This window comes from Bos javanicus, chromosome 5 (assembly GCF_032452875.1).
Source record: "Bos javanicus breed banteng chromosome 5, ARS-OSU_banteng_1.0, whole genome shotgun sequence".
NCBI classification, from domain to species: domain Eukaryota; kingdom Metazoa; phylum Chordata; class Mammalia; order Artiodactyla; family Bovidae; genus Bos; species Bos javanicus.
Window position 1 is genome coordinate 105,089,569 of NC_083872.1, and position 15,169 is coordinate 105,104,737.

The window sequence follows — 15,169 nt, forward strand, 5'->3', positions numbered from 1 at the left end:
GAGTCGGACACGACTGAGGTGACTTAGCAGCAGCAGCAGCAGCAGCAGCAGCATAGCCTAATCAGGTAGCTGAATTCAGGGATGTAGAGCAAAATTTCTTCCACCAAGCCTTACAGTCTATTATCTTCAAAGTGAAAGTAAAAGTAGCTCAGTTGCGTCCGACTCTGCAACCCCAAGGACTGTAGTCCATGGTATTCTCCAGGCCAGAATACTGGAGTGGGTAGCCTTTCCCTTCTCCAGGGGATCTTCCCAACCCAGGGATCAAATGCAGGTCCCCTGCATCGTAGGCGGATTCTTTACCAGCTGAGCCACAAGGGAAGCAAAGTTCTCAGTAATTCTACAGATTGTGATTTGAATTTGTTCACCTGCAATCACCGTGATTTTGGTTAATAGGTCTTCCACGCTCCACCCAGAGCCCACTCTCAGTGGATTAGACTCATCCAACCCAAAGTTCATGCACCTGGCAGTATCCTTATATATGACAAAGTTGAGAAACATAAGGTAAAGCAAGAAAAAAATGGGGGTCTGTAATAGGCAAAAGAGAAATGACAGCTGAGCCTGATGGTGAGGAAGGAATATTATAAATTATAAAAACTGGATCTAATGGCTTTTAATTCTTTGATGGAGGCAGTGCATCTCTGTAGGATAGAGATTTTTGTCAACAGATCTGGTTTTAAATCTAGGCATTACAAAATACTCACTGTAAAACCTTGGGGAAGTTATTCTAGAAAGATACATGGTTATGTAAAAATACATCTTGCTTATACACTCGGCTTTCTAGAAAAGAGAAAACATGGGCAACTGAGAAAGGAAGAGCCATTCTTGGGCGTTACAGGCAGCCAAGGTGTTCCCGAGTGTCATTGGCTTTTGTGTTTACAAGTCATGCTGTCTGAGTGTTTCAAGTCCAGGGAAGAGACCTTGTCAGGACTCAGGATGACTTTTTTCTCTTCTGTTCTGGGACCAAAGACTTGTGGCTCATGGTGGCTCTTTAGGTACCTTCAGATACCTGCATCCAATTTTTGTTTTTCCTTCACGGAGATTAATATTAATCTTAGAGGCCAGACTTGATTTTTAAAAAACAAAAGCAAGTCTGAGGAGTTAAGTAGGTGATCATACTGAATAAGAATATTTGGTAAAAAATATGATTATACATGTAAGATTGATCATCTTTTACATTCATTGTCTACTTCTGAAAGCAATTTTCTAGATTTGTCCAAAGAAAATTTTAAAATGTTAAAGACTATTGAACTGACCTTTGTTAGTAAGCCAGGTACTTGGCTCTAACTTATCTATCTCTCTGAGAATGCAGTGTTCTCCTTAGATTCCCTGTGTGTGCATGCGTGCATGCTTGTGTATTGTAAAAAGCACTACCACTACAATTCTGGTGGCTTCTCAAGTCGACCAGCCCAGCAGGCTTCTTTATTAGATTGTTTCCCAATCTTTAGTCACTGTCAGCAACTTCTAAATTGTTTTCCATTATTTACCTAGACACAAAGAGTGGAACATGACTGAGTGACTTTCACTCACATTTACCTAAACAGCTATTTGCATATTAATTTTCTCTAAACCAATTCACTTTTTAAGTCCATCTCATTTCTGAAAATGGAAAACTAACCCTATCAGTCACCCTGAATAGCAAATAGCAGTAGAAAGAAATACAATAAAAATGATCCATTATTAATCATTGATCTTAGTGTAAGATCTGCATTCTCTTTATTGAAAAGGAAGTCATGCAAGTGCCGTGGAGCTATTAACGGCATACCAGGGGTGGACTGGGGTTTTCTCCAGGCATGCAATCAGAGGGATGGGTTGAGAGCAGTAAAGGGAATAATTCTCCCAGGTCCTCTAAGGAGATGTAAGACCAAGTCTAGTGAAAGTGAAAGTGAAGTCGCTCAGTCGTGTCCGACTTTTCGTGACCCCATGGACTGTAGCCTACCAGGCTCTTCAGTCCATGGAATTTTCCAGGCAAGAGTACTGGAGTGGGTTGCCATTTCCTTTTCCAGGGGATCTTCCCAACCCAGGGATCAAACCCGGGTCTCCTGCATTGCAGGCAGACGCTTTACCATCTGAGCCACCAGTGAAGCCCAAGACCAAGTCTAGAGACCTTTCAAAAACATGCCATGAACTGCAAGTGGAGCTTGTCCTTTGCTTGGGAGACATTGGCTTAGAGTAATGTTCTCGCCTCTTCATCCCATGGATCTCCCCAAGGCTGGCACAGATACCAGGTGTGTCCATGAATACTGTACACCTGCCCTTTGGGATCTCAGATAAGGATCTTTAGCTTCCAGATTTCTCCCTTGTTACCCCTAAATTTTCTAGGGGCCCCACTCAGGGCCCCCATGGAAGGCCAGCTCTGTCTAGGCACCATCCAAACAGAAGCATGTCCCTGGAGGTGTAAAAATGAAGTGCTTTCAGTGAAGGCAGCCAAACTGGGGGCAACTCTGTAACCAGTGAGGACATGATGAGGAATGAAGCCGAAGCTGTGTGGTCTGGCCAGTCAGCCCCAGGCTGCCTGGGCCTGACGTTGTGACGTGCTTTCCAGAGGGGAGGCAGGTGGTTTTCAACACAACGGGACTCAGAATAATGCTCATTGGCAGCTCCTTCTGGCATGACTTCAGATATGGCTGGCGGCAGGGCAGGATCCAATCCTGTGCTACTTATTTCCTGAGTCCCTTGATGGGGGCTGTCCTCATCTCCCTCACCACACTCACACACCCCCACACACACCCACACATGCCACCCACCTGTGTTTGTGCAAAATGGACTTTAGATCCCGAAACACACCACAGTACATCCCAGCTTCACTATAATTTTATCTTGAACTCATCTCCAGTATTCCATGAAGCAAATAGAAAATGGCTTTTATCATTCATGGAGATGAATGTGTGTGTGTGTGTGTGTGTGTGTGTGTGTGTGTATGAAAGAGAGGGAGAGAGAAAAAAGGGGTAAACGCTGTTTTTCTCAGGTGTCAGATTCTTTCCCAAGTAACGTCTGGGATGGACAGAGCAGATGGATTAATAGATCCACTGTCAAAATGTCTCCTGGTCCCTATTCTTTCTAGAAGCACCAGATCACATCCCCAAACAGCTGCAACATACCCCTGGACACAGCCAGGAAGATTTTGTAAACTTTCTTCTTTTTTTGATAAATGTGATGTCTTATATTTCGGGACATAAAACAGTCTCTCTTTAAAGCGATCACAGGAGAGGGAGGTGTGTGTTCCCCTCAGTACAGTGGAATCTGGCCGTGAATCAGAGGTTTAAGGAACAAATTTGAATCCTGTCCCATGTCAAGAAGAGGAATACACAACTCAGAGGTTGATGTGTTTCTCTTCTTGTGCCCCATCCCAGGCTCAGTTCTGCCTTCTTTCATGAGGCTTGAGGTCTGTGGAGCCAGGGGCATTAGAAGCCTGCCCGGGGCCCGGATTCCTCTGGTTGGGGGTGAGGGAAGAAGGCAAAGTGTGACCGAAGGTCACCGTGGTCTCAGGGTGAGCCTGTAGGGCACACACAGGAGGAAGGCTCAGGGTTCTGGACACAGTTTCTGAAACTTGTCATTAACAAGGGACAGAGAAAGAGCAGATGAAAAGGAGACGAGGGTAACATCAAAGGAGTTATTTTAACAAGGGAGTGCATCGTACGGTCGGAATCACCATCTGAGGCTTTCCACACAGCCCATCTGTGTATGATACAATGTGCAGGATTCCTGGTAAATCCTGCACTGGAGGGACTTCCTTTATTCATATTTTTAATGGGGACTGGGATCTCCTGGAGGGAGGCTCCTGGGAAGGAGAGGGTTCGTAAGAACTTTATGGGCTTTGGGACCTGCCCACAGCGCAGCGCACGGCTGACCACCCTGTCTTTCTTCCATCTGCCCTCCACGTTGGCCGTGGGGTCTCATGGTTGAGCATCTGTTCCCGTGACTCCTCTTTCCTTCTGTTTTTTCTCCTTGGAAGGTTCCTTCCCCTCCACTCCACCCACAGACATGTTTATTGTGAGGGTTTCTATTGTTCTGTCTGTGATGGTTCTTGGGTCTCTAGCTCTAACTTCTATCTGTTTGCAGAGCTCCAGGCCACATATTGGAGAAGGACATGGCAACCCACTCCAGTATTTTTGCCTGGGAAATCCCATGGACAGAGGAGCCTGGCGGGCTATTGCCCATGGGGCTGCAAAGAGTTAGACATGACTGAGCAACTAAACAAGAACAAGACCACATATAGCAAGGCTTACCAGGCATCCCTACTTCACTGTCTCATGAGACCCTCCGTCTCAACACGTCCTCCCCCTCTTCTCTTGTGTCCCCCAGCTTAGCCAGCTCTGCAACAAGCCACACACCTGGTTGAGGACTCCAGAGGTCACCCTTGGTCCCTCTTTCCTTCCCAACTGCAGTTCCCCACTTGCTTAACCCCACCTCTGAAGCATGTTGCCATCTCTCTGCTTCCCTTTGTGTCCATGGCAACCATCCTAGCCTCTGTGACCCTGATCTGTCACTGGCACGCCAGCATCCAGGTGGCTTAAAAGGCCATCTTCATGAGCTTGGGCTACTTCTCAAGACATCTTCCATCACTTTCTGTCTCTTACTCTACATTCAAAACATCTTGAATTCCTTTTAGTCCTGCAATGAGCCATGCTCACACTGTCTGTGGCTGTTGCACAGATAATTCTCTGTGTCTAGAACACACACCTTTCCCCATCACAGCACTCTCTCTCTCCTGCTGCTTTGCTCATCTTTTGTCATTTGATTCGTTTATATATTTCTTCCCCAGGAAAAACTTGCAGATTGGGTTGACCATCGTCTCCTAAATCTTACCCTTTCTAATACTCATTACACAGGACGAGTGATGTTTGTTTAAGTGTCCACTGTCCCAGCTGAATTACCTCATTAAACACATCAAATGCCTTTCAGTTCAGTTCAGTTCAGTTGCTCAGTCGTGTCTGATTCTTTGCGACCTATGAACTGCAGCACGCCAGGCCTCCCTGTCCGTCACCAACTCTTGGAGTCCACCCAAACCCATGTCCATTGTGTCGGTGATGCCATCCAACTGTCTCATCCTCTGTCATCCCCTTCTCCTCCTGCCCTCAATCTTTCCCAGCATCAGGGTCTTTTCAAATGAGTCAGCTCTCCGCATCAGGTGGCCAAAGTATTGGAGTTTCAGATTCAGCATCAGTCCTTCCAATGAACACTCTGGACTGATCTCCTTTAGGAAGGACTGGTTGGATCTCCTTGCAGTCCAAGGGACTCTCAAGAGTCTTCTCAACACCACAGTTCAAAAGCATCAATTCTTTGTTGCTCAGCCTTCTTCATAGTCCAACTCTCACATCCATACATGACCACTGGAAAAACCATAGCCTTGACTAGATGGACCTTTGTTGGCAAAATAATGTCTCTGCTTTTTAATATGCTATCTAGGTTGGTCATAACTTTCCTTCCAAGGAGCGAGCATCTTTTAATTTCATGGCTGAAATCACCATATGCAGTGATTTTGGAGCCCAGAAAAATAAAGTCAGCCACTGTTTCCACTGTTTCCCCAGCTATTTGCCATAAAGTGATGGGACTGGATGCCATGGTCTTAGTTTTTTGAATGTTGAGCTTTAAGCCAACTTTTTCACTCTCCTCTTTCACTTTCATCAAGAGGTTCTTTAGTTCTTCACTTTCTACCATAAGGGTGGTGTCTTAAAGAAAATATTTATTTATTTGACTGATCAAGTCTTAGTTGCAGCATGTGGGATCTTTCATTGCAGCTCACGGACTCTCTAATTGTGGTGTGTGGGGTCAGCAGTTGCAGCAAGAGAACTTAGCTGTCCTGCAGCATGTAAGGTCTTAGATCCCTGGATAGGGATCAAACCCACATCCCCTGCATTGCACTGGACCACCTCAGGGAACTCCCCATCAAATATCTTTCATTTCTTATGTAGTTTTGGTTTTGTTCTATCATTTTTTAAACCAAAATATAAGTGATTTACAATATTATGTTAGATTCAGGTATACAGCAAAGTGATTCAGCTGTGCGTAGTAGCATAGTAGCAGTTCAGAACTGAATAGGGATATATGCATGTGTTTAATTTCCCATGATTAATTCTAACCATTTATTATTCTTTACTAAAGTTTGGGTAAAGTCTCTGGTTACTGGTACTTGGAGGGAAAGTCTCAGTTTGAGTTCTGGTCCTGGACCTTCCCTTCCTCCTTCCCTCTCTCCTTCTCTTCTTTTCTTTCCTTTTTTCATCTCTCTCTTCTTTATGTTTTTTTTTTTTCCTTCATCCTTTCCCTCTGTCCTGAATCACAGTCAGGGTCTCAGCTAGTTCCTAAATTCATGCTGTTTGACTTCAGGATCTTTAGGCTTCCTTTTGGCTTCTCTTAATTTTTTGTGGTCACAGAATTGTTGCTTGCTATCTTATTATGAAATATTTTATCTAATTATTGCATCTATGGATCTCAACCATTCTTTACATCCTCCTGTGATGAAGAGGAGGAGGAGGACAGTGATAGATATATTTATGGAGCTCTTGGCATATAACAAGCCTTAAATTAAGCGTATTACATAGATTTTCTACTTTGACCCAATGGGCTAGTTAATATTTATTTCTCATCTTATAGGGAAGAAAACTAAAGCTTATGGAGTCTTCAACTTCATACCAACCCCAAGAGGCTGGGACATTATTATCTTGTTATTATTTTAGACCAAAAACATCCTGAATGAAGTTGACTTATCTACTTGGGCTGCTACTGGGTGGCTTAAACAACAGGAGTGTATTTTCTCACACTTCTGGGGACTTGATAGTTCAAGATAAAGACTGGCCATGTTTGGTTTCTAGTGAGGGCTTCTTCCTGGCTTTCAGATCACTGTGTCCTCACTGTAACCTCATATAGTGGAGAGAGATTAGAATTTTAGTTGTATTTATTTATTTGGCTGTGTATTTTATTAGTTGCAGCACATGGGATCTTTAGATGCAGCATACGAGCTCTTAGTTGGGGTCGTGAGATCTAGTTCCCTGACCAGGGATTGAACCTGCATTGGGAGCACTGAGTCTTAGCCACTGGACTGCCAGGGAAGTCCCTCTCTTCCTTTTCTTACAAGGCAAACAACCCTGTAGGTGAGGACCCACCTTTATGACCCCACTGAACTTTAATGACTTCCTAAAAGCCCTGTCTTGATGTACAATCACACTGGGACTTAGAGCTTCACACATATGAATTGGGGGATGGGGAATGGGTGCAGCTTACCCCGTGGTCATGGTTAGACAATGTTTAGCTTGGCTTTAATGGACATAATTGAAAGCAGGAGGAGAAGGGGATGACAGAGGATGAGATGGTTGGATGGCATCACTGACTCGATGGACATGAGTTTGAGCAAGCTCCAGGAGTTGGTGATGGACAGGGAAGCCTGGCGTGCTGCCGTCCATGGGGTCACAAAACATCAGATGTGACTGAGTGAACTGACAGAATGGACATATGCTATTTATATTATTAAGACCTGAAAATGTTTGAGCTGGTAAGAGAGCATCATTTCTAGTATTCTCTAAACACTCCCTGTTCCCCATGAAGAGAGTGGGTAGTCCACCCATTAGACAATAGGACTGTCTGAGCATCTGACAGGTAGGGCCACTTCTCTGTTGCTTATCCAACAGCAGAAAGAATTCCTTTTTGGATTTGAAGAAACGTGATCCTTTGTGGGGGATCCTTTTATTATCCTAACAGAGGACCACCTCAGATTGTCTCCTTGTTATTCCTCTCTCTTGTCCTTAGATCAGAGTGGCTTCTATATCAAGACAGTCATTTTTCTCTTTTCTGTCTGCAGAACGCACCCTCTCCTCTAGAGGCTTCTGGTGACTGGTCCCTTTCTTTTCCAGGAAGCTAAAGAAGCTATTTCGGAAGCTGAAAGATGAGACAGAGCCTGAAGAAGCTGACTCTGCCCATTCAAAGCATCCAGAGCAGTGGGACCTAGACTACAGCTTGGAACCGTACACTGGACTGACGCCAGAGTATATGGAAATGAGTAAGATCCTATGGACTTTCCTTCTGCTGGAGGTGGGTTCAGATAAGGGGTCTAGGGTGGAGGGGTGGATTAGGAAAATCCCTGGGGCAGCGTCTACTCCTTCAAAGGCTTCATGGCTACCTGATGTCACCTTCAGGGCCACGTGGAAGCTAAGGAGGAAGAGGCATAAGGAGCCTTGAGTTGAAGCACCTCATCACCCATTTGATACTCACATGGAGCCCTCTTCTCTTTGCATCTCCTCTCCTCATCTATCAAATGAGAAGCTTTGTCTCTAGGTTTCTTTCCATGGTTTCTATCATGAGAGGCAATTGAGAAGTCTGAAATTTAAGAATGGACTTTCCATTAAGGAAGAATAAAGTAGTCCCCTGACATTTGGGACAAGGAATATCCATCTTGACAAGGAGAATAGAGGAGAGTCCCTCCCTCTGATCAGGCAGGGCTCAAAACATGTGAGCTTTTCTCTAAAAGTGGTGAGGATGTTTTGGGTAGGCGGTCAGAGGAGTATTTCTAGTTAGAATCTCTGATTGCCCTTGGATGAGCCTTGAGAGTGGGAGTGTGTGTAGCACAGGCTGGTAGACACGGTCATCTCAGATGTGGTTGGGGAGCCATGCATTCTCCATCTTGAGCAGTGTCCCAGCTTGGACCAGCTGCCTTCAGATGCTTGGCCACTTGTGAATAATCCTGATCTCTCACTGGGGTGGATATTTGAGAAGCCTGTTTCCAAGACTTGGAACGAATGAATTAAAAACAGAGGACCAAGAGGGCAGATGTACCATCTAAATATTGACTCAATCTAGAGTGTGTGGAGAAGCTTCAACGAGATCCCACGACAGAATCACTCAGTACTTTCTATCAATAGACCCTCATTGTGTTTGCATAATGGTTCCAGCCTCCTTTGGTTAATCCCTTCTCACAGGGGGCCACTCATGCCTCTGTGTATCAGGTACCTCACTTGTTATTTCTAATTGATATTTATCCTGTCTCTTCATAGTGTGTATGTGTGTGTGTTTGTGTGTGTGTGTGCATGCGCACATGCGTGTGTGTTAAGGGTACAGCAGTGGACAAGGTCTAGATCAGATGGCTAACAACATTCTGTTCTAGCCCTGGGGTGTCTAAAAAGATGTGTTAGCTGCTCAGTCGTGTCCAATTCTTTGTGACCCCGTGGACTGCAGCCCACCAGGCTCCTCTGTTCATGGGATTCTTCAGGCTAGAATACTGGAGTGGGTTGCCATTTCCTTCTCCTGGGGATCTTCCCCACCCAGGGATTGAACGTGGGTCTCCTGTATTGCATTCTTTACCATCTGAGCCACCAGGGAAGCCCAGGGTCTCTTAAAATTCCAGGCAAATCCTGAGCTTTGTCATCTAAATAAACTTGCCAAAGAAGATCTAAATAAACTTGCCAAAGAAGAAACAGTCATTAGGCCTGCCTCAGGAGCAATAGACACAGAAAACATCAAGACCCAGTTTGTGTAAACACGTGGCCCCCTGCTGCTTTTCACGTCTCACCAAGTTCTACCTCTCATCCCTCTCCAACATTGAATCAGGCATTAACACAGACACAACCATTTGGATTTCAGATGTCCTTCTGTGTCTGCCATCCTATCAGGAAGAAATTGTTGCCAGAGTGGGGGAGAGGCTTGTTCCTTACTCCAGAACCTCTGTAGCTCTGTCTTTCAAACTCCACTTTCCAACTCAAGTCCCTCCCCTACCACCCAATTATTTGTGTAGGTGTTTACATAACTGTCTGCCTATCTCTCCAGAGCTGACTATTTCAAAGCTCCCTCTCTTGAGTGATTAAGAGCAGAGAGCCTTGAGCCATACTCCCTGGGTTCAAATCCTGGCTCTGTCACCAGTTAGCTGGACAGCTTTGGGCAAATGGCTAACCCTAACCTTGAGCTTGACCCCGACCCTGACCCTCACTCTAATTCTGACCCTGACCCCAACTTCACCGGATAGTTGTCGTGAAACACTTATAAGGCACTCAGGGGGAGGAATTGTGGTGCTGGAGAAGACTCCTGAAGGTCCCTTGGACAGCAAAAAGATCGAACCAGTCAATCCTAAAGGAAATCAACCCTGAATACTCATTGGAAAGACTAATGCTGAAGCTGAAGCTCCAATACTTTGGCCATCTGATGTGAAGAGCTGACTCACTGGAAAAGACCCTGATACTAGAAAAGATTGAAGGCAAAAGGAGAAGGGGGCAACAGGGGATGAGATGGTCGGATGGCATTGTCGACTCTATGGACCTGAGTTTGAGCAAACTCCAGGAGATGATGAAGGACAGGGAAGCCTGACATGCTGCAGTCCATGGGGTTGCAGAAAATCAGACATGACTGAGTGACTGAACAACAGCAGAGTGAGGGACAAGTCTGGAGACCAGGACAGTCTCTCCAACAATCAAGGTTGATACTGATTCAGCCTTGAGTGGGGGAGGAAGCCTGGACCACACAGGGGCTTTCTATGCTGAGTTCCACAGAAACTCACAGAACTCTTGAGGCCATTTTTCTAAGCTATTAGCTGTTTTAGAGACATGATTATTTTATTATAAGTGAAAGGACAGTGTTTCTGACTTAGACGTCCTTCATTCCTAGTATCTCTGGGTTATCCTCTTCACCCTTTACGTGACTGTTTGCCCCCAGTATGATCACAGATGAGGTACAGGATAAACTTTACCCACTGATGACTTCATCTAGCCGTGTAGGCTACATGTGGTTGGAGGATGTTCTGGGGCTCAGTCCTAAGCGTGCTGTGGCTGATTACATGGCTTAATGCTTTCAAGTCAGCCAAGCCCTATTTCCTCATTTGAGAAGTAGCTTTGATGAAAATATCACCTACTTTGTAGGATGCTTCTGAAAACTAGGAGATGAATCTGGAGTAGTTAAAAATCAGTACTTGCTAAACTCCCCTGGTGGCCCAGTGGCTAAGACTTTGCACTGCCAATGCATGGGGTGTGGGTTCGACTCCTAGTTGGGGAATTAAGATCCCTGCATGCCATGTGGCATGGCCAAGCAAATATAAAATGAAACAGTCCACCATCTCACTATGCTTTCAATGAATATCAGCCACCATTGTTAGTCAAGAGTCCAGTTTCTTTCTCTTGAATCTAGAAATTGACTAAAAACCATCTGGAGGCCCTGAATGCAGTGAGCCCTGGAGGTTTTCCCCATCCCATCAGCGCAGGATCAGGTGTTGATTTAAAGACTGAGGGTACAAGATTCCAAGGCAAATCTAAGAATCACACTGGAAACCTGAGATATAAGCATTCTAAGATACTTGTCCTTCCAAAGAACATGGAGGCCTTAGGGCTTTGCTTGTCAAGTCTGGCATCTCACATGGGCTCATTTTTGGCGTCTGTTGATCTCAAACACACAAACTTTTGTTCCTCTAGTCATCCAAAAAATAATCGCTATTGTCTTCCTGACTTAGGAATTCAGTTATCCCCCGGTGCAGCCTCCTCTAGTTTCTTAAGTGCAGCCCAGGCTTTGAGGCCCTCAGGCTATTCATGTGGGTGATGAGCCGCATTTCTTCTTGTCATTGACATTGCCATTACCAGAGATCTCATTTTTCTTATTTGCGAGCTTATGATGCTGTCAAATCAAAAAGGAGGTGCACGAGTGACTGCATATTTTGGAGGAAGTGCCAGATCCTTATTTTGAAAGACCAAGAGCTGTCAGTCTCCCTTGCTCTCTAGATACGCACACAGAGTCATGTAAGAATTACCCAGCTGATTGAAACAAACTGGACACCTTCCCTCCCTCCACCACCAAGAGACTCGGGCATCCACGCCTTGAAGCTGCATCCAAGTTATCTCATGAAATGGCAGATGGGAACTTCAGGGTGCAGGAGGCACGTGGATTGGTGTAGGCCACGACTTCTCCATGACTCCTTTCTGACTTTGCCTCATCTCTAGCTGGCAAGAGGGCTGCTTAGGATGATCCAGAACTTTTTTTTTTTTTTTTTTTAATCCATGGCTCCGTATCTCACTGACTTTGCCTGTTGACTGAAAAATAAAATTGCACCACCCAGGTGGTGCTAGTGGTAAAGAACCCACCTGCCAATGCAGGAGACATAAGAGATACAAGTTCAATCCCTGGGTTGGAAAGATTCCCTGGAGGAGGGCATGGCAACCCACTCCAGTATTCTTGCCTGGAGAATCCCATGGACAGAGGAGCCTGGCGGGCTACGGTCCATGGGGTTGCAAAGAGTTGGACACGACTTAAGTGACTGTGCAAGCACATGCAAAAGTTGAGAATTATGTTTTATTTGGCAGACATGCTAAGGACTTAAGCCTAGGAGACAGCCTCTCAGGTAGATGAGAAAGACTATTCCAAAGAGGTAAGGGAGGAGCCAGAATACATGTTTTCGTAAAAAAACAAAAAGGTAGTTATAACATCAAAAGATTACTGTTAATTAAAGGACAACCAGACATCTCAGATTAACGAATTTAGCACTTTTCTATGTCTGGGAAAGAAATCTATGACAAACCTAGGCAGTATATTAAAAAGTAGAGACATCACTTTGCCAACAAAGGTCTGTATAGTCCATGCTATGGTTTTTCCGGTAGTCATGTATGGATGTGAAAGTTGGACCATAAAGAAGGCTGAGTGCCGAAGAATTGATGTGCTGGGAAAGACTGGGGAAGACTCTTGAGAGTCCCTTGGACTGCAAGGATATCAAGCCAGTCAATCCTAAAGGAAATCAACCCTGAATATTCATTGGAAGGACTGATGCTGAAGCTAAAACTCCAATACTTTGGCTACCTGATTTGAAGAGCCAATTCATTGGAAAAGACTCTGATGCTGGAAAAGACTGAAGGCAGAAAGTGAAGAGGGCAACAGAGGAGATGGTTAGATAGCATCACCAACACAGTGGACATGAATTTGAGCCAACTCTGGGAGATAGTGGAAGACAAAGGAGCCTGGCATGCTGCGGTCCATGAGGTGGCAAAGAGTTGGACCCAACTTAGTGACTGAACAATAAAAACAAAATGTCTGGGAAGATGCAAGAGTCTGGGGTCATTGAAATCATCTCTTTGATAACACTTTAGCTACCATCCTGAATCCTTCAGGCTGCATAGTCAGGGTGGCTGCAGTGGCAGATGGCTTGATGGCCCTAACATCTTTTGTTGGCTGACTGGCAGGTGAATTTCTTGGTTCACAGTCTCTACTAAGAATTTTGGATTGCCTTGTAAGTCCTCAACCTTTCCTCTTTGAACAATAGCAGGTACATGCTAATTGCTTTATTTTCTACTAATTCTTCCCCTTTCCCTTCTCAGCTTTTAAAAAAGTTATTGATTTTAATTGGAAGATAATTACTTTACAATATTGTGATGGTTTTTGCCATACATCAACATGAATCAGCCATAGGCTTACATGTCTCCCCCTTCTCAGCTTTTAAAATAGCTTTTTAAAAACACAGTGTATGGAGAGAATGGCATAGAAACATATACCCTACCATGTGTAACATAAATAGCCAGTGGCAATTTGCTGTGTGATTCAGGGAACTCAAACTGGGGCTCTGTAACAACTTAGAGGGATGGGAAAGGGTGGGAGGTGGGAGGGAGGTTCAGGAGGGAGGGGACATAGGTAAACCTATGGCTGATTCATGCTGATGTTTGGCAGAAATCAACATAATATTGTAGAGCAATCATCCTTCAATTAAAAATAAATTAATTCTAAAATAAAAATGAAAAAAAAAGTGATCCAGAGTGTATTATCTTTTCTACCTAGAATCCTTCAACATTAGTGACTAACTCCCTTTCAGATAAAGTTCAGATGCCCTGGTGCAGCATCCAAGGGTATCCACATGTGTTCATCTGGTGGGTCTAAAGCGGCACGTGCTAGCCTCTCTGCCACAGCAGGTACTTGCTGAGCTGTTCAGGCTCAAATGCATCTCCTAGAGGCATTGCTCAGCTCTCCCATCCTCATTTCCTCCCTTCTCCTATGCCTGCTTTGGCATAGGAGGAAATGGGAGCACTCTAAGGGATGGACAGTGAGTCCTTGTCCTCTCTTGTGGCAACCTCAGCCCAGTTCCTGGAACACAGGAAGGATTCTATAAACTCCTTCTGGAATAAATGACCCTCTGACTCTTTCCTTCCACAGCAGAGAGACAGAGGCCTCCCTGCTCTTTATCCTGTGGTATTTAGACTGGCCTCCCTTTTCACAGTGGGGATACACACAGATACACACACACACACACACACACACACACACACACACACGGGCTTCCCTGGTGACTTAGTGGTAAAGAATTCACCCGCCAATGCAGGAGTCACAGGAGACACAGGTTTGATTCCTGGATTGGGAAGATCCCCTGGCGGAGGGCATGGCAACCCACTCCAGTATTCCTGCCTGGAAAATTCTGAGGGGAGAAGAGCCTGACCGGCTACAGTGCATGGGGGTGTAAAAAGTCAGATAGGACTGAAGCGACTTAGCATGCACGCACTTGAGGCCAGGAAGAGACTGTATCCAGGGGAATCACTTCTGAGCCCTTCTGCTGGGAGACTTGGTCCTGAGACTGTTCTGGGTTCTCTCACCACTCTCCAGGCATCTCTGTGCAGTCGTACCTGCTCTGTCTCTGCACCTCCCCTCTGGTGGAGCTGGTCATTGTCTGTAGCATCTCTGGAGGCTGCTCCCTCCATTCCATTCAGCCTCCTGGCCCCCAAACATGGTGCTTCCCCAGCTACACCCTCAGCACCATCTCTCAAAAAGGCCAGCATCTCCCTGCCGCCCTCTGGATTCTTTCTAAGGTCGGGTCGGTCTTATCATCCATTGTTCAAGGTCTCCCACATCCTGAGCAAGGCCTCAAGGAGACATCTTTTCACTGTATTTACCCTTAGATTCTTGTCCACACTCTTGGCGTGACCACGATGAACACTGACGTCTCCCCACCCTCAGCCCACACATCACTCTTTTTATGCCTGACTGTATGTGCTGTCCTTGCCCTGGAATTCCCTGTGCCTTCTTGCTGCCATGGCCAGCCAACACGAGTTCCATGTCACCTCCTCCTAGAAAGGTCCCTGCCCTCCCACCCACCCCCCACCACCCAACACAGTATTTTAACTCCCCTTCCCCACAGTTTCAGACAAGCTGCCTCCTAAGACAGCCGTGGCTGTTGATAATTAATTTCAGGGCCTTGCATGGACTCTGAGAACCTACTGGATAAATCTGCAGAGGGGTG

General features: G+C 45.5%; 1 protein-coding gene across 1 annotated transcript in view; it reads left to right on the forward strand.

The window, feature by feature from the left end:
* ANO2 (anoctamin 2) overlaps positions 1-15,169 on the forward strand; it is a 341,322-nt gene that overhangs the window by 289,927 nt on the left and 36,226 nt on the right. Inside the window, exon 20 of the mRNA XM_061418167.1 lies at positions 7,845-7,990. Within this exon, the coding sequence (XP_061274151.1) occupies positions 7,845-7,990 (146 nt within the window). The remainder of the gene's footprint in view (positions 1-7,844; positions 7,991-15,169) is intronic.